The sequence below is a fragment of the Paramormyrops kingsleyae genome, chromosome 2, assembly GCF_048594095.1.
Source record: "Paramormyrops kingsleyae isolate MSU_618 chromosome 2, PKINGS_0.4, whole genome shotgun sequence".
NCBI lineage: Eukaryota > Metazoa > Chordata > Actinopteri > Osteoglossiformes > Mormyridae > Paramormyrops > Paramormyrops kingsleyae.
This window is the reverse complement of record NC_132798.1, coordinates 4,143,969-4,168,606: the sequence shown is the minus strand read 5'-3', so window position 1 is coordinate 4,168,606 and position 24,638 is coordinate 4,143,969. Positions and strand designations below refer to the sequence as shown.

Sequence of the window (24,638 nt, the reverse complement as noted above, 5' to 3'; positions counted from 1 at the left end):
GAGGTCTTGAAAGAGAAGGGCAACACTGCAATTATTGACTCTTTGCATAAACTTAATGTAGTTGTCAATAAAAGCCTTTGACACTTATGAAATGCTTGTAATTATACTTCAATATACCATAGAAACATCTGACAAAAGATCTACAAACACTGAAGCGACAAACTTTGTGACAAATCTGAACTTTGTCTTCTCCATTTTCAGAATGCACAGAAGTAGGCCATGGTCTCACTGCATGTGAATAACTGATCATAAAAATGATTCTTAAAGTCCATATATTCCCGTTAGAGATTCACCTATTATACGTTTAAAGTCCAACGTTAATGGTTTAAACAGGGATCGCTAGGAAAATGTCATATGGTCAATCCAGCCCTGGGTTTAACTAACAGGTGTGCAGTTACCACGCAAATATTGACACTTTTTAATAAGAAGTTATAACAACAACAGCAGCACTAGGACACAGATTATTGGTTACCAATCATAACAACACTTAAAGTTTTTCAAGCTTTGTGAATTAATCTGACATGTATTTGGGAAACACAATGAAGTTTTCAGATCACAGTTGCATGGGGGGAAAGGCAAATCTCAAAGCATTAAAAGAGAAAACAGACATGTTAATAAACAAATAATGAGATATAGCAGTGTGGTATTGATATGGCATGTGCAAACTGACAATAATACAGAGTTGCCACCTTTGGTCAGCTGGCTAATGTAAGATTTTCAATTCTACCAGTCTGCACACCAGGGTTGGGGCCATTCCGGAATGCATTCATCAATTCCAGTCTAAATCAGGAAATGGAACTGGAGTTGGGATTTAAATCTCCCTGAAATTCGAATTCAATTCCAATTCTGCTCTCCATAGTTTTTTTTCCAATCCCAACTCCAGTTCCATTTCCTGATTTGGACTGGAATTGATGAATGCATTCCGGAATGGCCCCAACCCTGCTGCACACGCACACGCATATGTAACAGTTTTATTACCTAAAATAGTCTGTAGGGTTTTAAACTACCTCTGTGTTTTTGATGTAGCTAATTTTAAGGTTATAATGAAATAATATAGATTTGCTGCAAGATTTCTTGCGTGAGCGTGAGAGTCTGAAAGTGTGAGTGTCACGCCAGATGCGTGAGAGCTGTCAATGGTTGTATCTGAATTCTGGGGCTGCATCCTTCGAATACGATGGTCTGACCTACAGATAATTTCCTATTTGCAGCACCAGCTGTTCCCGGATTTACCCGTGAGTCATGAAGTGCTGCTCCTATCGCCTAGCCGGGACACCCCCACTTTACTTCTGCGCAATGAATCTTGGAATATGTTAGGCTGCAAACGATCCATGGGGAGGATCCTTCACAACTTGGCAAAAGGACACATTTCTAGGCTGCATTTGAAGGACCTTTCGAAATGGGACAGCCTTGTCACACTGCTGTGATGAATTCAGTCTTTGAATGCAGCCTTCAAAGGACGCAGCACCTGAAGTGGGACACAGCCCATGACAGCACCGGATCTGAGTCAACCATGAATCTGAGTTGCGCAGGCGCCAGCAATGAAAGCCAGATACAAATCAACTAAAAATAACAAAAACTGAAGACTAAGTAGAAGGAAGCTAAATATGAAAAAACATACATGTCCATTTCCCAGAGGGGCTTTGCCAGTGTCAATGCAGACGATTTAAAAGTAATCATCCATTTAATAAACATGTATGCAAATACATGAGATGGGTCTTAACTGTTCACAACTGGTAAGGGAGCACGTTTAGAAAATGATCTGAAGAACTTTAATTATTACTCGAAGAACAGTTCAATACGTAAATGGTTGACTCTTATCGGTAGCGCATGCGCGACTCAAATCCACGGTTGACTTGATCCTGCAGTGAAAGGTAACGCTGATAGAACAGCATTGAGAAAATGCAGCTCCTGATAACTTAGGACGACAGAATGTAAAAGCATCGCCACGCAAAAATGACGCGACAGCATCCGTGTATTGTAAACACGAGCGTCGCATGGTAAAACGTCACGCCAAATTGTATACAGACGATCATTGTCACATGCCGACTTCTCACATGACCTACTGGGGAAGTTCTGCACTGATGTTTGACATGTCTGCCCGGCTGCTTTTGATCTTTTGCGTATTAATTTTTAGTTTAGATATAAGCCATGGACTTCCACGCAGTGGGTTTCAGATCAGTTCCTTTGAAAAAGATAATTTTGGAATGAAACTAAGCGAACCCGAAAAAGGCAGAGATGTATCAGCAGAAAGGTTAATCAAAAAGGTAAGGAAGCTTGTCGTCAGTAGTTAAATAATTAGTTGTGTTGTACGTGATATTGTATCCCTCAAGTATTGTTGTGCACAATTTAATTCGACCAAAAATAAATCACTCTTGTTTTATTCTGTTTATATTAGCTTTACTTTAGATAAAAACACGACCTATATCTAACCTATAGCTTATTGGTTATATAGTTAAGTATTACCAAAATAAAGACTTGTTTGATAACTTGGAAAAACCTTTACGTATGCAGACTGTAGTTGCCCATAGCACGAGTTTAACTTTCTATTATTTACAGGCTCGTTGGAAGAGCAATAGCGACCCTCCGACACCCCAATTCAAAGAGAAATATTTCTCTCAAATGATAGATCACTTCAACTTTAACAGTATGGGCAACGGCACCTACGACCAGAGATATTTAATTACAGGTAAATCGTATTATTTTTGGATTGTCATGCCTTGATTCCACAATGTGTTATATCAAAATTCATCCCAGAAGCAGAGCTGGGGCACAGAAACGTCTTCGGACCTTTGACAGCGTCTGTTGTTAATTGCCTGCCCTGAAAGAAATGCGCATTTTTCTTTTTTTCAGATATGTAGTTTGAGCTGGCACAAAATATTGCTGATTTTGCGGTTCTTCGAGTAATATTGCGGTTTTTGTTTCTTTAGATCAGTTCTGGAAGAAAGGCGTCGGACCTATTTTTTTCTACACTGGAAACGAGGGAGACATTTGGGATTTTGCTATGAATTCTGGATTTATAACTGAACTGGCAGCACAGCAGGATGCATTGGTGATATTTGCTGAGCATGTAAGGTCATGCGATGGGACACTTAATTACTACAACTCGTGACGTCCTGTCATATGGGGAGTCTGGGTTAAAAATGAACATAGATGATGGGTGCAATGTCTCTTTAATGTGCAGTGCAGGCCATGAAATCTGAATCCAAACATGCATCTTTCTTCCCTCTACTTAAGTTTCTTGTTATGGAAGGTAATGCTATACGACTTGCTGCAGTTTAATGAAACACTGTAGCATAACACCGCGATCTGCTGTCTCGTCCTGCAGAGATATTATGGCAAGTCGCTCCCCTTTGGCAACAATTCTTTCAAAATCCCGGAGATCGGGCTGCTGACTGTGGAACAGGCGCTGGCAGACTATGCTATTATGATCACAGAGCTCAAAAGGGAACTTGGCGCCACAATGTGCCCCGTCATTGTTTTCGGTGGAAGGTACGGCAACTTGTTTTGGGAGCTGAATGTTGTCATTTTAGTCAGTTTTACTTGGCGAGTAAGATGAATGAGTAAGATGCATTTGTTTCCTGTTTCCCCATCAGTTATGGAGGTATGCTGAGTGTCTACATGAGACTGAGGTACCCAAATATAGTAACGGGAGCTCTGGCTGCCAGTGCCCCCATCTTATCTACAGCTGGAATGGGGGATCCAAGGCAGTTCTTCCAGGATGTGACTGCAGTAAGTTCTCATTACTGGGGAAGGTCTTTGTAATGTGAAGTTCTTTAATACGTCCAGCCCAGTAATCAGCATAACACAGTCCTCCTTCGATTTAGGACTTTGAAAGCTACAATCCCTCCTGCAGTGTTGCAGTTAGGGGAGCCTTTTCCCAGCTCGAGGGCCTCGCTCACCATGAAGGTAATCTTCATTATAGCTGCATTATAGCACTTTAAGCCTTCTTTAAATACACGGGGTGTTTTCTGCCAGGGTTCCTGTAACTCAATACCTCAGCTTCGTATTCTACAATGAAGTCCTCTTTCTTTGCAGATTATAGACGTATCCAGTCATCTTTTAATCTCTGCAATACCCCAGAATCCAGGCAAGACATTCATCAGCTTAAGGGGCTCCTGCGTAACGCCTTTACGGTCATGGCTATGCTTGACTACCCCTACAGCACCCATTTCATGGGCCGAATGCCAGCTAACCCAGTGAAGGTAGTGCGGAAGAAGTGGCGGGAGTTGTGTTGGTTGAACGACGCCGAACTCTGTGAGCCCCTTACCTGTAAATGCTCTCCTCTGTTTCTCTAGGTGGCCTGTGATACTATGCTAAATGGACCGAATTTACTGTCTGCCCTAAGAGAAACTGTGGGTAAGTGATGTGCGTTTTAACAAAACAAATACTAGGGATGGGGGATGAGGTTTGGGAGTCGTGTAAAATGCCCCCCCCCCCCCCCCCCAGTATAAAGAGGTGAGAGAGCATGTGCTTTAGCATCCACACTGTTTGTCTTGATAGTTTGAAGGCATAGGGACAGTGGTGGACAAGCGGCAGATGTTGTGTCCACTTGCAGGTCGCCTCCTGCTGGTCATGCAGAGCATTTTACTGGGGGTGGGGCTTTGACTGTAGTCCCTTGCTCAGCTGCTGGGCTGTCAAAGTCCTTTTTGCTAATCTGAACCCGTTCCTGTGTCTTAAATTGGATACCTTATCAGCGATCTCCTCTGAGACCGCACCTAAAACAGCTTAGGTATTACTCCACTACACATTGCTTGTAAAGTATCACTGAGCAGTATACTTAAAATATGATGCTAGTTGGAGAGTAGCATGACTTTATGTATGACTTTTGCACAGAATAGACCATTCCAGAGAGTATTTATTTAGTATTGAATATTTTTATATAACGCGTATAGCAGTTTATTTCTCTGAAGCCTTGTTCTAAAGGTATCCAGGTTAACGAAGAGCGGTGTCCCAGTTCTAAATATGCCAGCTAAATGAAGCGTGTTTCAGTTAAAACATAATGAGGGGAAAAAAAGTGGTCAGCTGGCCCCTTGAGACCTTTAGTAGGTTTTAGGGTTACGGTTACTGTTTCTCTTACTATGCAGCCGTGCTGTGATGACACTGAGGGAGAATCAGGGTTCTGCTGCTATCTGGCGTCTCAAGCAGGGCAGGGAGATGTAAAGGTTTTCAGCACTTTTTCATAGGAGCAGCTGCTTTGGGCTGCAAAAAGTCAGGATTCCCCTTGGAGAAGGAAAGTGTCAGGGTGAAATGTAAGGGCTCTTCCTCTATTTTTTTGAGGATGTTCTACGGTACTTGGAGCATTGTGCCTCTGTTAACACTGTATTGCTGTAAAACAAGGCATCGGTTGATAGTGTGCTAAAGGTTTGTAGAAGGTGGCCTGTGTTGCCTGCAATGTCAAGAATCCCAGGTTGATGGTCCCCGGGTGGTTGACTGTGGCTGTAGGTGGTGGACCTGACTTCTACTGATTTCTCCCCAAGGCTGTAGCAGCCCATATTGGCTCTAAGCGTAACGCTTGTGGGAGCTTTACTTACACAAAAATGTTCTGAGGGCAGAACAAAAAATGATTGGTTCAGAGAGATAACCAATCAGATTGTAGAGGAGGTGGGTCTAAGCAACTCAAGGAGACATTATCGACTAATCAGATGTCTTGGTCCCGCCTCTCTAGTTGCTTGGACCCACCTCCTCTACAACCTGATTGGTTATCTCTCTGAACCAATTATTTTCCATTCTGCCCTCAGAACGTTATTGTGTAAGTAAAACTCCCACGAGCTCGAAGGTACCCCTTATCTGAGTGACCATGGCAACTATCACACACCTCCAGTAGGTGGGCTGTTAGCCCCTATTCGTATAGAGTGAGAGGAAATAATCGGAGGAAAATGACATTAGCTCAGCTGCCTAGATGCCCAGTGGACAGTAGGTGTCACTGTACAGTGATGAGAGGGAAGGCCGACTCCTTTGGATAGAGTGATGCACGTCAGGGCTGGCTTCCGGGGCTGGAAGGAAGAAAGCCTAACCTTGGAGATTGGAGCAAGGGTGGAGGTTGTTGTTTAATATAGTCTCACTACAGGATATAGTTTGTGCCAGGTCCAAGAGAATGTACATGGACCGGTAACCTAGATATGCAAGTGCCAACTCAAGTAAGCACTAATATTACTGTAAAATGACTGCTGAACTGAAATCCGACTTGTGAATTTTTGCTATGTAAATGTGTAGCATTAAACTGAGCTGCTTATGCTGCTTTGACTATAGCCAAATTAGATTGTTGTACAATTATAGTTATAAGATTTTTAACATTAGAAGTATCAAGCATAGTAAAAACTGAAGTACTTAGCATTATTAATATTGCATTTAGCTGAGTAAATAAATCTGAATTGTGTTCTAATGGAAGCTGGAAGCTTGTCAAACCGCTGGGAGTTATTGAATACTTTTTTTGATCCATTCGAAAAGTATTTTCTCTGGATGCAAGTTCAGGCTGGTCTCCCTGGTGTGCCTCTGAGAGCCAGCGATTTGCACTTTGCGTGGAGGTGCGAATCCTATAGTTTAGGCTAATATGGAGTGTAACAGGACATAAACGCACCCACACAGATTCCGTATAATTCATTCTGAGCTCATCCTGCCTTGTGCCTGTGGTCACGAGGACCTTTATATCACTGTCATATCTGTTGGCTCAGAGAATTGTTTTTATGTAAATTATGTGATTTATGTTAATTTTTAAGCGGGATTGGGATGCTGATGTCGCTATCGTCAGTAATGTTTGATCACATATTCCTACCAGCATGCTGGTACACTAGCTTTACATGGTCCGCACCGTGCATTTCTCCCTTACTTGTGGTCTGTCTTCTGCACTTTGTGACCTTCGATATGGACTGACTCGCTGTTTTTCAAATGGCGCCATCAGGTTTGTTAGGTCTAAGCCAAAACAGACTCTTCTGGAAAAACACTGGAAGGTTTCCTTGGCTTCAGAAGCCTTATCTTTGTGGAGGGCCCCAGAATTGTTGAAACACTGAAACAAACCTCACAGATACTAGAGAGGTTATTTTTCCATTTTCTTTTGTTTAATATTTCCATTGTTTTGTGTTTTCCTGTTCCTGTTGAATACATAACATTACAGGGTCAAAATTAATTTGGCTGTCAAGTATTTCTTAAAGATGTAGCATGTTATATATAATGCTAATTCTTTCTGCAAAGCTTCTGGTTCTATTGTTTATTTGTGATGAAGAAATTTGACATTATCTCACATTAAAACAAACTACCGAGTAAAACAAAAAGGGATTTGATTTTTCTGTATAATCCATATGTGTAGAATCACAATGTGGATGTTCTAAATCCAAATGGGAATCAGTTGGGTCATGGGAGTTTTACTGATACCAAAATATTTTGAAGGCAGAATGGAAAATAATTGGTTCAAAGAGAGAACCAATTAGATTGTACAGGCGGGACCAAGACATCTGATTGGTCGATCCTGCCTCCTCTAGTTACTTGGACCCAACTCCTCAACAATCTGATTGATTCAGAGAGATAACCAGTCATTTTTCATTCTGCCATCAGAGTACTTTTGTGTATATAAAACTCCCATGAGCAATCAACTCAAACATTTAGGGTGTCACTGGTTGCTTAGTAGGTGATTAATTCTCACTTTGCTTCTACTGACCGATTTGAATGATTCTTTCACAGGTATAGTGTACAACTCCACAGGTGAGCTCCAGTGTTATGACATCTACAGAGCTTACGTAGAGTGTGCTGATCCCACCGGTTGTGGCCTTGGACCTAACAGTCTCGCCTGGGACTACCAGGCAAGTTCTTCCAGATGAGCCATGTTCACTTTTTGACCGTTATATATGCCACAATGCTTTATAAATGCATAACAGTTTGCTAGAGAGAAGTGAACTTTCCTGGTTTGTTTTGAAGGCCTGCACGGAGATCGAGTTGTGCTTTGAGAGCAACAACGTCACGGACATGTTCCCGCCGCTGCTCTTCACAGAGCAAGACCGGGAGAGTTACTGCACAAAGAAGTGGAGCGTGGTGCCGCGGCCAGGCTGGCTGAGAGCCCAGTTCTGGGGGGACGGTGAGAGTTATGGTCGGATCGGCTCTTCACTTCTGGAGCAGTGCTTTGAAAGAACCTTATGCGGTCTTTGAATTACAGTGCTTCTGTGATACTCTTTGCAGATCTTTCCACAGCCAGCAATATCATTTTCTCCAATGGCAACCTTGATCCATGGGCAAATGGAGGGGTAAGAGTTTGGTTTGTTTTTTTTTTTAGACTTTTGAAGGTAAGATTGCCTGGGCTGGAATGCCACAGAAAACTGCAAAACTTCTAGAAACATAACTTTTATTATAAAGGCAGACTTATTAAATTAGTGAAATGACTGAAATGAAGTGATTTATAATAGGAACAGAAGGTGGAATTAGTATGTGATTTTGTTTTAGGTACGAAAGTCGCTGAGCCCGTCACTCATTGCAGTCAACATCCCTGAAGGGGCACACCATTTAGATTTAAGGTAGGAGTCAGTATAGCTGTATCAGTGTATAACGTGAAGAATAAGCTAAAGGTGCAGAACTGAAGCCTTAAACATTTAAGCTAATTAGTCATTTTTGATTGTACTGAAAATGTAATTAATCAACTTTGGAAAAAATTACACACTCCTTCTCAAGCTTGAACGAGCACCTATTGTGAGGCGTATGCATTGCAATGGTCTACATAAGCGTTCAGTTGGTTTTGTCCTTTCTTTTGTAGAGGGTCGAATCCAGCTGATCCCTTATCAGTGACTGAGGCCCGCAGGAAGGAGTCTGAAATAATTGCCCATTGGGTGAAAATGGAGGAAAATTAAACACTCTGAAAATGTACCTCGAAATGACAACACACAGGTGTATACATTGAAATTTATGAACTACAATTTTATTAACCTTTCGTAAAAATTTAATGCCAACATTTGTACAAATGCAATAAAATCAATAGTCTTTTTCAAAAAAGTTTTGATTTTTGATTCTCGGTTCACAAAACCTTTGCCTATGTACAGATAAAAAGTTCAGGGATGGAAGTCTGGTATGGATTACAGTGAGCTTTGTTGTATGCAGGGCAATGCAGAGAACTTGATCAGTTTGTCAGTGGACTGATATTGGGTGGACATGACATCTGGGGCAACGCTGAATGAAGTTTCTATATGGTCTACTGACCACTGCTATTTGTTAAGGTCAATTTCACGACATGCAGGTTGAACATGAGTCGTCTTTGGAAAGCATCAGGAATGTCTTTGGTTTTTGGAGTAAATTTAAAATTCTGGTCATTGTTAGGGATCATATTGTTTTAAACATTTAAACAAATTCTTTTAATCCCATGCATTTATTAAAAAAATACAAAAGCATGGATACATTGCCGGTATCACTGATGACTTGATATCAGTAACCCTGTACAGAAGAGGTGATACTTCAGGAACTGTAATTAGTGCAAAGTCATTTCATATGAAATTCCAGTGACTTGTACGGGCACATTTAGAGTAAACTGTTAAATCCCTGTAGCTTTTTCAAAGCTGATCTTGATTTAAATCGAGGAAGAAATGTCAACGACAAACGAGTCAATGTCTTGTGAATTTCAGACATTATTCCAAGCATTCAACCATGGAAATTAAGCTATAATACAAATATAGTCCTGCTCCAAATATTTTAACAAGAGAAAAAAGAAACAATCATGTACATATAAACCAAAATATAGATCCAAACTATATGCACTGGCAGGAAAACAGAGTCACAGCCAAGCAGCCTGCATACAGGGACACTGTACATACCACTGATTCAAAGGCACAGATCAGAGTGAAACTCCACTAACAACGCAGTAAGACCAGTTACTGCAGACGACCACTCTATAATATTGCTCTCGGCTACCAAGAACCAGTATGGCTCTGTTCCTTGATAATCAATAACCTCAGCACTTATTTGCAAAAGCAAATTCTTCATCCTTGCTACTTACATAACGACCCATCCGAGTGGCTGATAAAAAGCATTAAGTGGAATTTTCACTTGCACGCAACAATCACAACTTGAGCACAAATCAAAATATCACACCTAAGAAAGAAGACTAACTGTTTGTAAGTCTTCCTACATCAAAAGCTTTTTTTTTTATTTAAAAAAAAGGTCAAACGATAAAGTGTCCTACGGGAACATGAATGTGCAGTTCTCTCGCCGTGACAAAACCACACTATAAAGCCACTATTACCTCAAACACAGCCAACTAAGATCGGGAAAATAAAGGATCATGTGCGGTACACATGCGGCACGAGGCAGCGGACACGATTCTGCGCTAAAAGCTCATGGCCTCCTCTGTGCTACTGAAAACTCGCCATTGGCACTCCGTACGTCACCATAACCTGAACAACCAGCAGTTTTCTGCCCTCTGGTACTGATTCCTCTAAAGAAAATAATGCACAAATAAACAGACTCAGTCAACTACTTTGGCTACACTAACAGTGTCAATTGCTAGAGCGAAAAAAAAAAAAATCCCAGAAGACCATAAAACATACCCCGTCAATCATCTGTACAATTAAAATATGTATATATGTACAGGAACAATGGCTGAGATCACATTTAGGTACATCCCCTACATTTCCCCTCCATTCTAGAGTTTCCCTGCAGTCCATTCACAGAGCTGTCTGCCTTGCTGTCCTGCAGGCCTCTTTCTAATTAAATACCAGTCACAAGTATCTCCCTAAATGCACCACAGACCCTCTCAAGTCACAACAGGTCTCTGCAAAAAGAAAGTGCCCCCCCCGCATCCACTTAACCACACACAAAGAAAATCAACAACGTTAATAACTGTCAACACAACAAAACTGAGTTCTGCATCTTGTCGTCACCACACTGTGGTCCCTGATGCAGTACAAGCCTTCATACTGACATAGTAACAAGTAGGGATGCACTGATACCAATTTGTTTGACCGAGTATGAGTACTGATACTCGTTTTCTGGTAGTCGCCCATACCAATACCAATTAGGGCTGTGCGATGTCAATAAAATATGCGTCATTTTAACATAAAAATATTAGGATAAACAATAATATTGAAATCCCCCCCCCACCACAAAACCATGTGGGGCACTTCATTTTTGTTTTTTGCTAAAGCCTGAACAAAACAATATGCAGACAATCCAGTAAACAGCCCGTGTTAAGACTTGCCACCCAGGGGGTGGAGAGGGGGGCTGATCGTCAGTTTTTTAGTCTCTGTGGAAAACAATGGATCGCTGATATGTCATTATGTGGTATCAGTTAAAGGCATCGGCACGTTGTCATGACGACATGAGCATGGTATCAGATACGATACTGATACTACTATGAATACCTGTGCATCCCTACTAACAAATAAACTTCAAATATCATTGCAAACATCCATATATAACTTATTATAATAATGGTTCTAGGAATGACAGAAGGGATTGTGGAAGGATTTAAATTTATTATATATTTTAAAAATATATATAAAAATGCATCATTCACTTTGGAATCAGACTGGAAGGGGCTGTGTACTCTAGAGTCAACATGGCAGTATTTATCCATGGGGTCACTTATACCCTGGCTCAGATATCAGCTTTTCTTGTTTTTCATTTTTAACCCCCCATTCTATTCATCCTCTGTATCCCCCATCACAAAAAAAATAAAAATTGCAGCTTTTCATCACACAGAATCATTACTGGCCAATTTACCACATTGCTGATCAGAGCTACACTGCAATATAACTCCACCAGACATTTTTTGTTTTATAGGTTATTCGCAGAACACATATTAAAAATATATTACCCGCCCCCTCCCTAAGCCCTTGACATGCTGTAATAACCTGTGTATAATTCTGACACTGTTGTCCATTATAAAAATCTGGATTCTAAACACAGGCTTTCATGTTGACCATCAGCAAAGTGTTAAGGTCTTCATAAAGAACTTCTGAGAACACTTCTCAGAACCCAAACCCTGAGGCATGCGATGTGTCTGCATCGCTCACGCCGCGGACGGCCAGATAGGCAGGGGGTGTGCCTCCGTGTTAAAAACGTACTTGTCCAGGCTGATCAGATTTGGGTCGTCTGAGAAAAGCAGGTAGAAGTACTTGAGCGTCTCGCCCAGGAAGAAGCTCTCCATCTTGTCTCTGGGGTTAGGGTACTGAGGATCTCGCACGTTGTTAATGGAGGTAAAGCCCCCAGAGGAGACCTGGAGGGCAGAGGAGAGTTATTAGCTGGGGTATGATACTATCAAAGTGCTCAGACACACACTAATATGCAAAGTGCTCTCAAGATCCTTTTAACGGGACTAACATATTCACCTTGGTAACAGGAGTACACAGACCTGCCCAGGCCTGACGAAGAAGGTTTAGCAAATAAAGACTATTTTGTTTCTCCTCATAATTACCAAATATATCAACACTATCAGGAACTGCTGTAAATTCAATCATGTTGTTATATCTGAAGGCAATTTAAGAAAATATTACTTCAATGCAAGTTAAAGCTGTCAGTGTGTGTGTGGGGGGGTGTCTGCTGGAAGGGGCCCCTTCTGTCTGCTCACCCTGGTGTACTTGTTAAAGTTCTTGAAGATCTCCCAGCCCCAGTTCTGGTACTTCTTATCCTGGGTGAACCTGTAGAGGTAGAAGAGGCTCTCCACCGTCTCTGGTCGTAGGAGGTTGTGTCTGTCTGCGGGCTGTGGGGGGGGGGGAACAGATGGTGAGCGGGCAACCTAAGACACAGCCTGCATGTAAAGGCGGCCCTGCCGCCGAGCCGAGTCTCCCGTCACCTTCACGTCGACGTCCTGGCCTTCGTAGGGCGGCATGTTGAAGTGGACGATCTCAGGGCTCAGGCCTGTCTCCATCTGGGCGTACATCTGGTAGCAGGTTTCCATCAGCTGCTTGGCCAGCTCCATGTGCTCCTTGGGCAGACCGTTGTGGGCACCGAGAGCCAGCGTTCCGGGCAGGAAGCAGACCAGGTGGTCCTGAGGGAGGAGGAAGGCATGTTCTGTGAGATAACAGCAGCTATTCTGCAGCTACCAAAGGCCCAATTAAAACCAACGATTCTACATGTTAGACCACAGAAGTTATTAGAAGTGCATATTGCATTTCCTGCTATAAAGCTTCTTCTAAGTACTATTAATAAAATAAATCATTGTGTCCTAATTCAACTTGCAATTTTTAGTTTCGGTTCTGCAAGCTTCTCTAGCAGGAACATCTGGTGTAACCATGTTGTTCAGACCTGGATTACCGAGAGCCGTTCCCGCGTCACGCTCAGAGCAGGACGCAGCATCTCCAATGACAGAGGGGCAAAAATAATTTGGCTGCGAGTAAAAACGGCAGCTGATTAAAGTAGAATTGAAAAGGACTGGTAAATCTGGGGGCTGCACCGGACACGCTCGGCTAGCGCCAAACCACCAGTGTGGCACTGCAGATGGCCTGCAGCACGTTCTCTCCCAGCTCCCCCTCTTCCTTCCCCTGCAGCATCACCTCACAGGGCCTCTTCCCAGAACACGCAGGAGGCTCCCCTGCCACATATGGGCTGTTTGCACGAAAGCTACAGCTTCAGTTACGTGCTCATTCGCTCCCAGGCTATCGCCACTGCCTACAAAGATTACTGCAAATCACTGCCCGCGCCCAAGAGCACGGTTTCCGATCTGAAAGACTCATTTCCGAGCCGTAATGACACACCGAAGACTGAAAACAGGCCATGTTACAGAGGGTGCACATTTATTTCTGAAATGCATATTAAATGCGCGGAAAGCTCACTGAAGCGTTCACTTAATGGATGAAAAACGCTGCATGAAAAACACAATCCACGCAGAGCTTGCTTTATGAAAAGATGTGTTTCAAAAGGGCTTGATTTTAATATAGACAGTCCCAGATTTAACGGCTGATTTACAGGCAACTTGCACTTATGAACCTGCTGCCATAAATCCTATCTGAAAAATTTGGGTTAAATAAAACCAAATGCACACACTACTTAACGACGATCCTGAAAACAATGTGCTGCTTCAGCAGTCTGTCAGTTCGAGGCACAGTACAGTACCACATATAGCTTTTATTTTTACTATACTATATAATTATTATTATGCACCATATTATCTTTCCCTGACCTACCTACAAATAAGACTTTAAGACAGACTTGCTGGATCTTGTTCATAACATGAAGACTGCAAACTATCCAGAACCAACTCTTAATGAGCTGAGCCACTATGTAACAATGTATCTATGTGACTATACAAAGCATCACTATTCTATTCTATGCAAACACAAATGAGCTTGGTTTCGAGATACAGAGTTACACTGTGTGATTGCTGCTGCACTATAACGGGAAGAATATGGTAGCTAGCTTCTGGGATAATGCCGGGCGCAGACCTCCTTTCTAGCACTATAAATATAAAGTAGCCCAAGCTGTTATTGTCACACCGATGTTCTTTGCAGGCTGTATCCCAGCGTAAAACGCGGAGAGGTTTTCTTAGCGGAACTGCCAGCTGCCTGCCAGTCTCCCGGCGCAGAGTGGGTATCTTAGCCACGCTCGCACTGACCATTTTGGGGCTGAAGTGACCGTGGGACAGCTCCCCCACGAAGGTGAGGCTCCGGGGAGAGGACTTCCTAAGGAGGTTCTTCTTCACGCCTTCCACTGCCTGCACGTAATCTTCCAGCAGCCTGAGAGCACACGCACAAGGTGCATTATGGGAAATGCCCGGATGCTAACCCCCCTCCCCTCCCCCATAACAGTCATTCTTCCATGTTTTTCCAGTTCAGGGTCATATTGTGTTAATCTGACACCTCTACTGTATGTCTATTCCAGGAATGAACCAGGACTATTCATTTGTCTGTGGTAAGTGTGGTATGTGCCTCTAGCGGAGACAGAGTCCTGAACTGAATGTGTACATCCAAGACCGGATTCAACTTGTTTCTGGCTTTTACTTTATCCATTATTCACTAGGTGGGAGCACCTCGCATTTGCACAGGAAACCGCGACTATCCAGCTGTGACCGAATCCTAATGCTGACAGCTGGCACGACTTATTTTATACAGAGAAATGAAAGCGCTGTATTGATACACAGGATTACTGTTCTCACAAGACTGCGTAGAATCTGACTCTATTCCACAGAGACCACAGCAAACTAACTTGGCAGCCAGAAACATTAGCAATCTAATGGGTATCACACTTTTATATGCAAAGAGGAACCTCATGGATATTCAGTTAGATACATTGTATTTGACTGAATTCAAGAAAACAATTAAAACTGGATTAATGCAAAATTATAGCAGATTACAGTAAACATTTAGGATAATCCTGGGCTTAATCCTCTTATTTTAACAGACACAAAAACTACAGAAAAGTCTTACTAGTAGTTAAATAAAAAAGGGACATTAAAAGACAATAAAGCCAAAAGTAACGAATACATGTTAAAAAGAAGCCCAAGTGGAGACTAATTAATGCAGGTGGCATGACACAAACAGCAGCAGTGATGCCATGAGAAAGAAAGGGGGCGCTCTATGCTCAGTTCACTCACTCAGTCTCCTTCTTGCCTCCCTGGATCCACTGCTTAAGCAGGTATTCGTAGTAGCTGTCGGCGCGTGCGCCCAACGTGAACACGCCCAGGTGCGTGAACTGACCGCTGTTAGTGTTGATGAACATTGGCACCAGACCGTCCTGCTTGCCCTCCAGCTTGTGCACCAGCCTCATCACTTCGTTCACCACCTTCTAGCCAGGAGAAGATGAGGCACAGAGGTTCAGGGAAGCCTACGGGGGCCGAGGCCTCCAGCCTATCGTCCGTACATTCAGCCTCCGGCGGATGCAGGGCCAGGCAGAACACCGGTGAATGCAGAATATTTGCATATGGACGGCAGGGCGTTTCTGTATTCAATGGAACACTGAGGACACTTACCTGGTAATGCTCATCCTGGGTCAGCCGGCTCAGCTCGCGGAATTCCAGCTGAATGCTGGTCACCTCGGCCACGGTGCTGTCGGACGTCCAGCGAGGGGCGTGTGCCGTGCCCTTGCCGATGTTCACATCCGAGAAGGGGATCTTGGAAGCGGTGTTGAAGGCAGGCATCAACCGGGATCCTAAGTCCTTCTGTAGGGCGTAGAGAATTCTGAGATGGTCATCTCAATAACCTTCCTTACTGAACAATTCCTCATCAAGGCTTGAAGTACGGACTAAGGGGAGACTCACGGCTTTTTCCAAGAACATGCCGTCACCAGTCAGGTGGTAGGTGCTGAGCAGGCCTCCTATGATCCGGATGGTGCTCTCAAACAGGTTGACATCCACATTCTTGTCGAAAGACAGTTCTGTCGCTACCCAGGTTTTAGCCTCTTCAAATTCTTAAATGGAATACAAAGCCATCTTAACAAAGTGAGAATAGACTGTCAACACCATAATCAAATCCCACCATAGTAAATGTAACATACATCTTATTTACTGCCATGATAAACAGGTCTACTTGAGTACTCAGGAATTACCTTCTTTTAAGCCCAGGATCCACATGGTGTCCAGAGCATCAATCAGAGTCAGGCCCAGTCCAAACCACTCCCCATAAGACTTGGAGATGGGCTTCAGCTCATCATGACCCCAAGCAAACTCCTTGTAGCCCTTCCAGGCGTGTCTGAAGGCCTCTCTCACAGCCTCAAGACGGCCTGTCGTACCTCCTGAAGCGACACGCGCACAAAAAACACTTGCATACGGAGCCTCGGGAACCAATGACCCAGAATACTACTGACTAATTAAAAAGGGCAAAGGATTGTCATGTATTTTTTATCCATCTACATGCCTCACATACATATAGGCAGAGATGGCAGAGCACACAGACCTGGCTCCTGGTTCTCCGTGTTCCCCGTGTTCACCGGCCTGGCCAGCTCAAGGTGCTCCTTCCCATCTGCCCTCTCTTTCTCCCTGGCAGAGGGCTGGGGTTCAGTTGCTTGCTCTGCCTCAATCATAGCCCCTCGCCAGCTACACAGACACACGACGGCAAACATGGCAACTGTGTGTTTGGGGAATTACAGGACTGCTTCAAGCATATACCAACTTTAACTGGGGAAAGGGCTTAAGGCTCTTACAAAGACCACCAGCTTACCTTCCCCTCTCAACGGGGATTCATAAAGCACTCGGACACTATATGATCCATGTCAAATTTTCAGTTGAGGCCCATATGGGTATTTACAGATCCCACTTTATAACATGGAGAGGCGTCCCCGAGGATTCTGGGAAAAAAACCTATCAAGTGTCTTAAAGCACGGAAATGAAACTGCATGTTCAATCTAACCTGATAACTGGCTTCTCTCCCTCCACCTGGTCCCTGCTCCCCAGCGCTGGGTCCAGCTTCTCCTCCACCTGGGAGTCGGAGACATTTTCTTTTTTCTTCCGAGAATAGTTCTGTAAGCTGGGGGGTCCCCGTCTATTGATTGCTTTTTTCTGCTTTGGGGGGGAGAGACACGTTGAGACAACAGAATTCGGAGGGCGAGTGTATACTGTAGGCTGCTGTGCAGGAAAATCTATGCGAGTAACGTCTTGCAGTATTGCAGAGGTGCGGGGCAGAGGACGAGCGACGGGGCTGGACCAACCACAGGGGGGGGTTCAGGCAGGATGGGGGCATGTTGCTTATCAGGCGGGGGGCTGTCCTGCTGGCCAGCACCTGGAGGGGCCCCTGGCAACACATTTTTCAGAAGGGTGTCGGCGTCGTCTTTGTGCCACTCCTTCTTACTGACCTCCCCAGAAGGACCTGAACACACACACAGTTCAGTCACTGCCCTGAACACACACACACAGTTCAGTCACTGCCCCCCTTCCCCTACCCAACAGACATTAAAAACATCAGAAAACATTATTCAGTTGTCTTAACTTAATGTTAAAAACTACATTTACTTATAAACCCCATGCAGTTAGTGAACAAATTACTAATAGCCTTCATGAAAATAAATGATCGCATAAAATAAACGACAGTCGTCATAATTAAACTGTTCTACTCAAGTACAAAGGGAAGCAATATACTGTTAACACTGTTTCCCAATGAGTGTTGCATTTTTTCCTGTAAAACAAAGGCTTCAAAATTATTGGCACCCATCCATTTAATAATCAGCGAGGACAACTGCACTGAGCCTCTGCACTGAGCCTCTGCACTGAGCCTCTGCACTGAGCCTCTTCCTGTAAACTATGCAGCACACATACTGAGGGATCTTCACCATCCTTGGTATTATGAAATTTGCTCTTCTGGGGAGTCTCTCTTCAAATAATTTATTTCTGAGCTGATTTGTGTTAAAAGGTCAATGTACAGCCAAGTCTCAACCTCTGGGCACAGGTAAACAGGTTTTAGGCTAAAATATCCTCGTACTTAGTAGAATTCATTATGCCCTTAACCACTAACAAGAGAACACCCCTAACGTATTAATGATGCACCTCCATATTTTCCTGTGTCTGTTGGGTGCTTTCCCTTGTACAGTCTTCTTTAGACACCAAACATGCAGACACTGCACATCGCCAATGAGTTTGCTCTCATTAAAACTACAATTCAAATTGTAGTTCCCATGATGCCCGGTGAAGTCCAGGCGCTGCAATTAGTGAGTAGGGCTCAGAAAAGACCTCTTTTGTGCGACCTTGCTGAAGAGCCTGTTGACCTGGGGCTGGGTGAGAAACTCGATAACCCCATAATTCCACTAAATTGTGCTGTTCTGAAACCCTGATCCTTGGATTCCTCTTCACCTTACGGTGTTTGCACACATGCCTTTTCTTCATGCCAAATCTGCAGCTGTCCCAGACGTTTTGATTATCTCCCTGCTTTATGGCATGTACAACTGTTTATATATTTTAAAATATCTGTTACCAGACCTGACCATCTCATTTCAGTTGAGAGATCTTTGGCATCCGCACGGCATTCAATGACAGGGATTTTACAGTCATGCAGCCTCATATTTATACCTCAGGGAAACAAAATACTGAAAAGCAGTTGATTAAAAAGAGTACAATTCCATAAGAGGCCTCTTTGTTTGATTTTAGATATTCTGTTTGGAATTGTTTTGCAGTGAGAAAAAAGTACCACTCGATAATTGTGCTTTATTCATCATTCGAATCACCATCTGTATAGTTTATTTGATACATCATTTATTTCATACAGAGTGCCACCAATTCCTGAGTTGGTTGTGTATTTTCTCTGGGGTGACTTTCTCAGAAGGGAACTACGTGCACCTCATGTAGGTGAACAAGCATACCTGCCCAGTGCTCCAGCAGGGTGGGGTACGTGGCGATGGCACAGACCAGCAGCAGCACCAGCAGGAAGAGAATAAGACTGCGCTGCAACCTGGAAAGCTGCTTCCATTTCTAGGTTGTGGACAGACACACAAAAAAAATAAACATGGAACATCTCTATGCGCTACAGAGACTGCGGCAACGCCGCCAGATCCTCTTAGCTCGTCAAACATCTGACAGGAGCGCGTAATGCAGAAAAAGTCATTATGGATACTTTCTTGACATATCCCACAAGCACGAGGCCTTTTCAGACTTTAAGCAGAAATCAAGAGAAGCTACAGACATTAAACCAAAAATACCAGGGAGAAAAACAGCAGTGAAGGACAACCAAATTATACCACCTTATTTACAATGATTTTATTCTGAGTGCCACTGTGGCTCAGTGGCTTGCGCTGTAGGCTCACACCTCCAGGCTGGGAGTTAGAATCACACCTACACTCTGCATGCGGAGTTTTCATGCTCACCCTGTGTCATGCATGTAAATGCAGATTGCTCCTGCAGTCTAAATGCATTGACTATTATACTTTATATTATTAAATTGCCCCCAATCGTGTAAAAATATGTGTCCTGCCCTTGATTAGTATCCCATCCAGGGTACAAAGAATGAAAGATGCAACAAGCACCCCCAGCTGCTTGTGACAGGTGGGTTACGGCACACGGGGCTGGAGCTGAAGACACACACGATGCCTCGGACCTACGTAGCGTCCTTGTGGCCTATCTGCGTAGTGTCGCGTGACGAGAGTCGTCATGCACTCGCTGGCTGAGCAAGGCCGACGGAAAAAGAAAGCTACTAGCAAAATCATTCATTTAACCTCAACAAAAGCTAAACAAAACCTCCAGCCATCCTCCTAACACTTGGGAAGATGGTCATGGGACATATACATAGAGAGAGCCTGGAGTGGGATTCGACAGTACAACCTGCTGCACCGCTGGTAATCACTAATAAACTACAAACACACAGTTAATGACAGGGATTTAAGATTTAACATTAATCTGATTACGACACCATCACAACCAGGATGCGTCCGACGGAAATAATTGAGCACTTAAGGCTGGTGTTCAGATGAGATCCCAGGCTGTTGGCCACAAAAATAGGCAAACTCACCCTCCAGCAGGACTGCCTACGCCACTGCTTGCTGTTGTTGTAACTGCCCCTATCCTGCTCAGGGACGGTTAGGGAGACGAAGTCTTTTCTCGCAGGGGGGTACATACTCGATCCAGTCTGAGAAGGAGGTCATAGATGCGATGCTGTGCGAGGAGAGGAGTGGAGAAGGGAGGGGAGGGGAGACACACACAAGACAAGAAAAGTGAGTTGAATATAGCCTTCATCTGAATTCAGGCGACGCTCCGGCAACACATTTGGAATACATTTATCTTCGCAGGAGCCGTATAAGCTATGCGGCGCTGAAGAAGAGCACCACCAAATGACCAGTGCTTTTAAGTGCTTTCTGTAACAGCTTCATAAATGGACCTCTAAAGACAGGAGCTGAGCTTTGATGCTGTAATGCAAAAACGCATCTGTCAGACCTAGAAGTTTATAGCGTTTGAAAAAAATGAAATGTAAAAGGCAGCGATTTTGCTTTTGAGTCCTCAGCCACACAATTCGCCCGAGTAGCAAACCCGTGACACGTAAGAACACTACCAGAATAGTAATAATCCATAATATATCCTATTGAAGGTAATTAATCATCTGACAAACGGCGACAAAAATAATTCCCAACGAGGCGTTTAAACGGAGGGTTTCAGATTCTACGTTTCCTTGAGCACTTGATACCATAGTATCTATATCACACTACGATCTAGGGTTTCTACCGCACACATTAACCAGAATAGCAAATAAACAAACCAGTTGATGTCACTAAAACCAGTAATCAACAGCGAGACGCAGATTTTCTCACACCGGATAAACGAGCGAGGCAGCGGAGGCTTACCGGAGCCAAGGAGGGAGCACTGACATTCAGAGACAGAACGACGACAAAGACGCGTTAGTCCGAAGCACGGCAGCCGAGCAGCTGCCACCACAATGCCCGGCTTTCTACGCAAAGCGCTCGGCCGGCCCGCTCCCGACGCGATCGAGCCCCCGCTCGCACTGAGCTATCCCCGAGCCCCCGTGCGGCGCAGTCTCCACGGTCTCGCGTCCTGACGAAACGCCGAGGCGTGGCGTGGGGCCTGGGGGGCGGGGGGCTGAGCCCAACGAGCGGCTTCACTAGTAGAGCTACAGGTCACCCCGCTCCGTCAGCGGGAACGCAGAGTTTCCCTGTCCTGGCTGATCTAATGGAAAAGCGCGACTGCGTGGTTTAAAACACGGCTTTTATCCAGGTAGCTGTATGCTTACATCGCTAGTTTAGCCGACAGGTCACGAGACACCTGGACCCTGAGAAAGTATCTAAAGCGGCCGAAACAAGACAAATTAAACAGGATATCCCACCTTTCTCCCCGATTACCTTAGTGTCCTTTCCCCACACATTAAATTTCAGACAGCTATGACACAAACTGCCTTCCTGCACTCGTCGAAGGGAATGTTTACGTGATGCAGCCCGGGGCCGAACTCCGTTCGCCGACCAATGAGCGGCCGGTCCGCCTGACTCATTACGCCGAGTCGCCACCCCCGCCGATGCCTTCCGGAGTTTACCGAGAGGAGCGAGTTGGAGCGCTATAAGGAAACGTGCGAGAAGTGAGTCTGAATTCATTCGGGTGAAAGCACAACGGCGACCGCGAAAAGCAGTTAGAAAATAGGTGCATGGATGGATGGTATAAACATGCTGTATACAGAATTACTGAGTCAAGGGGCACGGTCGGGAACTTGTTTTTTTTTTTACACAGCACTGTATACAGTGACATACAGGTGCCATGAACGACACAACACCCAGAAATCAGCATCAGCTCCTTTGGCAGGGTACCGTTCGTCGACGATGCGATATTCTGCTATTTCGCCCAGCTCTAGATGGTATTTCTAAAAAGCACCCAGTTAAGTGAAATATATTGTAAGCTCGTTTTGTTACCTGAAATATTCTGAAAAATGTTATATTCTTTCAAACTGAACAGCCAAATGGGTATATATATCTAGAATATGAGCTATAAGCGCAGCAGTATGTTCAGCTACCGATAGAGGTGAAAATTCGTTTTTATTAGCTAGTGTTGGGTTTTTCTGAAAATGACTAACTGATGAATTCCATTGCGATCAATTTCAACATATAATAGATGGAAACAATAGAAATATGAAACAAAAGAAAATGGAAAGATGCGTGTTCTCAGATCTGTGAAAACTGTAGAGGTTCATTTTAATGTCCCAAACCATCTTGGGCTCTCCACAAAGATGTTCTTAGTTTCTACAGCCAAGGACACATCCCAATGTTTTTTCTAGAAAACTGTTTTTACTTAGACCTAACAAACCTGATGGTGCCATATGAAACACAGCCAGTCAGTCCATATCGAAGGTCACAAAGTGCAGAAGACAGACCACAAGTAAGGGAGAAAGGCACGGTGCGAACCATGTAAAGCTAGTGTAACAGCATGCTGGTAGGAAAATATGATCAAATAACTCGTGATTTTCCACACTACTAGAACTAATTTGATAAGATCTCATGGAATAAATGCCATCTATTACCCTTATTACTATGTCATTATTACAGTTTTGAGTTATAAGAATACAGTTTTCAATCTTGGTGACAGTATAAATACTCTGAAGCATTTGGTTGGCCTGTATGGTTTGCTGGTCTGGGGTGAATATAAATTTTAAAAGACCAGCATTTGTCCTCCTAGGATCCGTTCTTGGCCCTATGCTCTTCCTTTAAATGATGTGTATAGAAAGTGAGAGAATATGGTGTTTATTTTCTTGGTTAATCAGAAGATATACACTCACCTAAAGGATTATTAGGAACACCATACTAATACGGTGTTTGACCCCCTCTCGCCTTCAGAACTGCCTTAATTCTACGTGGCATTGATTCAACAAGGTGCTGAAAGCATTCTTTAGAAATGTTGGCCCATATTGATAGGATAGCATCTTGCAGTTGATGGAGATTTGTGGGATGCACATCCAGGGCACGAAGCTACCGTTCCACCACATCCCAAAGATGCTCTATTGGGTTGAGATCTGGTGACTGTGGGGGCCATTGTAGTACAGTGAACTCATTGTCATGTTCAAGAAACCAATTTGAAATGATTCGAGCTTTGTGACATGGTGCATTATCCTGCTGGAAGTAGCCATCAGAGGATGGGTACATGGTGGTCATAAAGGGATGGACATGGTCAGAAACAATGCTCAGGTAGGCCGTGGCATTTAAACGATGTCCAATTGGCACTAAGGGGCCTAAAGTGTGCCAAGAAAACATCCCCCACACCATTACACCACCACCACCAGCCTGCACAGTGGTAACGAGGCATGATGGATCCATGTTCTCATTCTGTTTACGCCAAATTCTGACTACCATTTGAATGTCTCAACAGAAATTGAGACTCATCAGACCAGGCAACATTTTTCCAGTCTTCAACTGTCCAATTTTGGTGAGCTCGTGCAAATTGTAGCCTCTTTTTCCTATTTGTAGTGGAGATGAGTGGTACCGGGTGGGGTCTTCTGCTGTTGTAGCCCATCCGCCTCAAGGTTGTGCGTGTTGTGGCTTCACAAATGCTTTGCTGCATACCTGGGTTGTAACAAGTGGTTATTTCAGTCAAAGTTGCTCTTCTATCAGCTTGAATCAGTCGGCCCATTCTCCTCTGACCTCTAGCATCAACAAGGCATTTTCGCCCACAGGACTGCCGCATACTGGATGTTTTTCCCTTTGCACACCATTCTTTGTAAACCCTAGAAATGGTTGTGCGTGATAATCCCAGTAACTGAGCAGATTGTGAAATACTCAGACCGGCCCGTCTGGCACCAACAACCATGCCACGCTCAAAATTGCTTAAATCACCTTTCTTTCCCATTCTGACATTCAGTTTGGAGTTCAGGAGATTGTCTTGACCAGGACCACACCCCTAAATGCATTGAAGCAACTGCCATGTGATTGGTTGATTAGATAATTGCATTAATGAGAAATTGAACAGGTGTTCCTAATAATCCTTTAGGTGAGTGTATAGTTATTGAATCTACTGCAGAGATCAAATGTAGACAAAAGTTTAAATGTCTGTGCAGAATAACGGGAGGTCATAAAGTTCCCTAGTGTTAAATGGACCTTTGATTTCAAATAACGAAAATAACCAACTGCAGCTGCATTTCTGTAGTGAAATACAACATGTTTAATAAATGTCCGAAATGTTTGCATAATAGGGTAAACACCTAAAATCATAAAATGTGAATTAAGTGAATAAATGAGTAAAACATTGACGAAAATTGTACAACAAAAATATCCAGTGGTACCAATGATTAATCTCAGCCAGCTAAGGCAACTACATTTAAATCATGTTGTATGTACCT

General features: G+C 43.7%; 2 protein-coding genes across 6 annotated transcripts; one reads left to right on the top strand and one right to left on the bottom strand.

Annotated features, from left to right (window-relative positions):
* The first annotated feature begins 1,941 nt into the window (after positions 1-1,941).
* dpp7 (dipeptidyl-peptidase 7) lies at positions 1,942-8,970 on the top strand. Its single transcript, XM_023838494.2, has 13 exons — positions 1,942-2,264; positions 2,557-2,686; positions 2,928-3,067; positions 3,326-3,489; positions 3,594-3,729; positions 3,825-3,906; positions 4,036-4,202; positions 4,296-4,356; positions 7,675-7,793; positions 7,909-8,065; positions 8,167-8,231; positions 8,428-8,498; positions 8,735-8,970. Exons 1-13 carry the CDS (start codon positions 1,995-1,997, stop codon positions 8,826-8,828), a joined length of 1,656 nt encoding a protein of 551 aa, XP_023694262.2. The 5' UTR covers positions 1,942-1,994; the 3' UTR covers positions 8,829-8,970.
* On the bottom strand, positions 8,871-21,805 carry man1b1b (mannosidase, alpha, class 1B, member 1b). 5 transcript variants are annotated; one of them, XM_023838491.2, is made up of 14 exons: positions 21,667-21,805; positions 20,328-20,470; positions 19,186-19,294; positions 17,545-17,702; positions 17,247-17,398; positions 16,794-16,933; positions 16,447-16,632; positions 16,160-16,308; positions 15,872-16,060; positions 15,497-15,687; positions 14,519-14,639; positions 12,761-12,955; positions 12,536-12,667; positions 8,871-12,184 (listed from the first exon to the last, which is right to left on the bottom strand). In XM_023838491.2, the coding sequence occupies exons 2-14, from the start codon at positions 20,430-20,432 to the stop codon at positions 11,978-11,980; spliced, it is 2,034 nt and encodes a 677-aa protein (XP_023694259.1). In that variant the 5' UTR covers positions 20,433-20,470; positions 21,667-21,805; the 3' UTR covers positions 8,871-11,977. The 5 variants fall into 5 exon arrangements, with proteins under 5 accessions (XP_023694259.1, XP_023694258.1, XP_072559950.1 ...); XM_023838490.2 differs by having other exon boundaries at positions 21,651-21,789; XM_072703849.1 differs by having other exon boundaries at positions 16,794-16,876; positions 21,651-21,789.
* Positions 21,806-24,638: the final 2,833 nt, after the last annotated feature.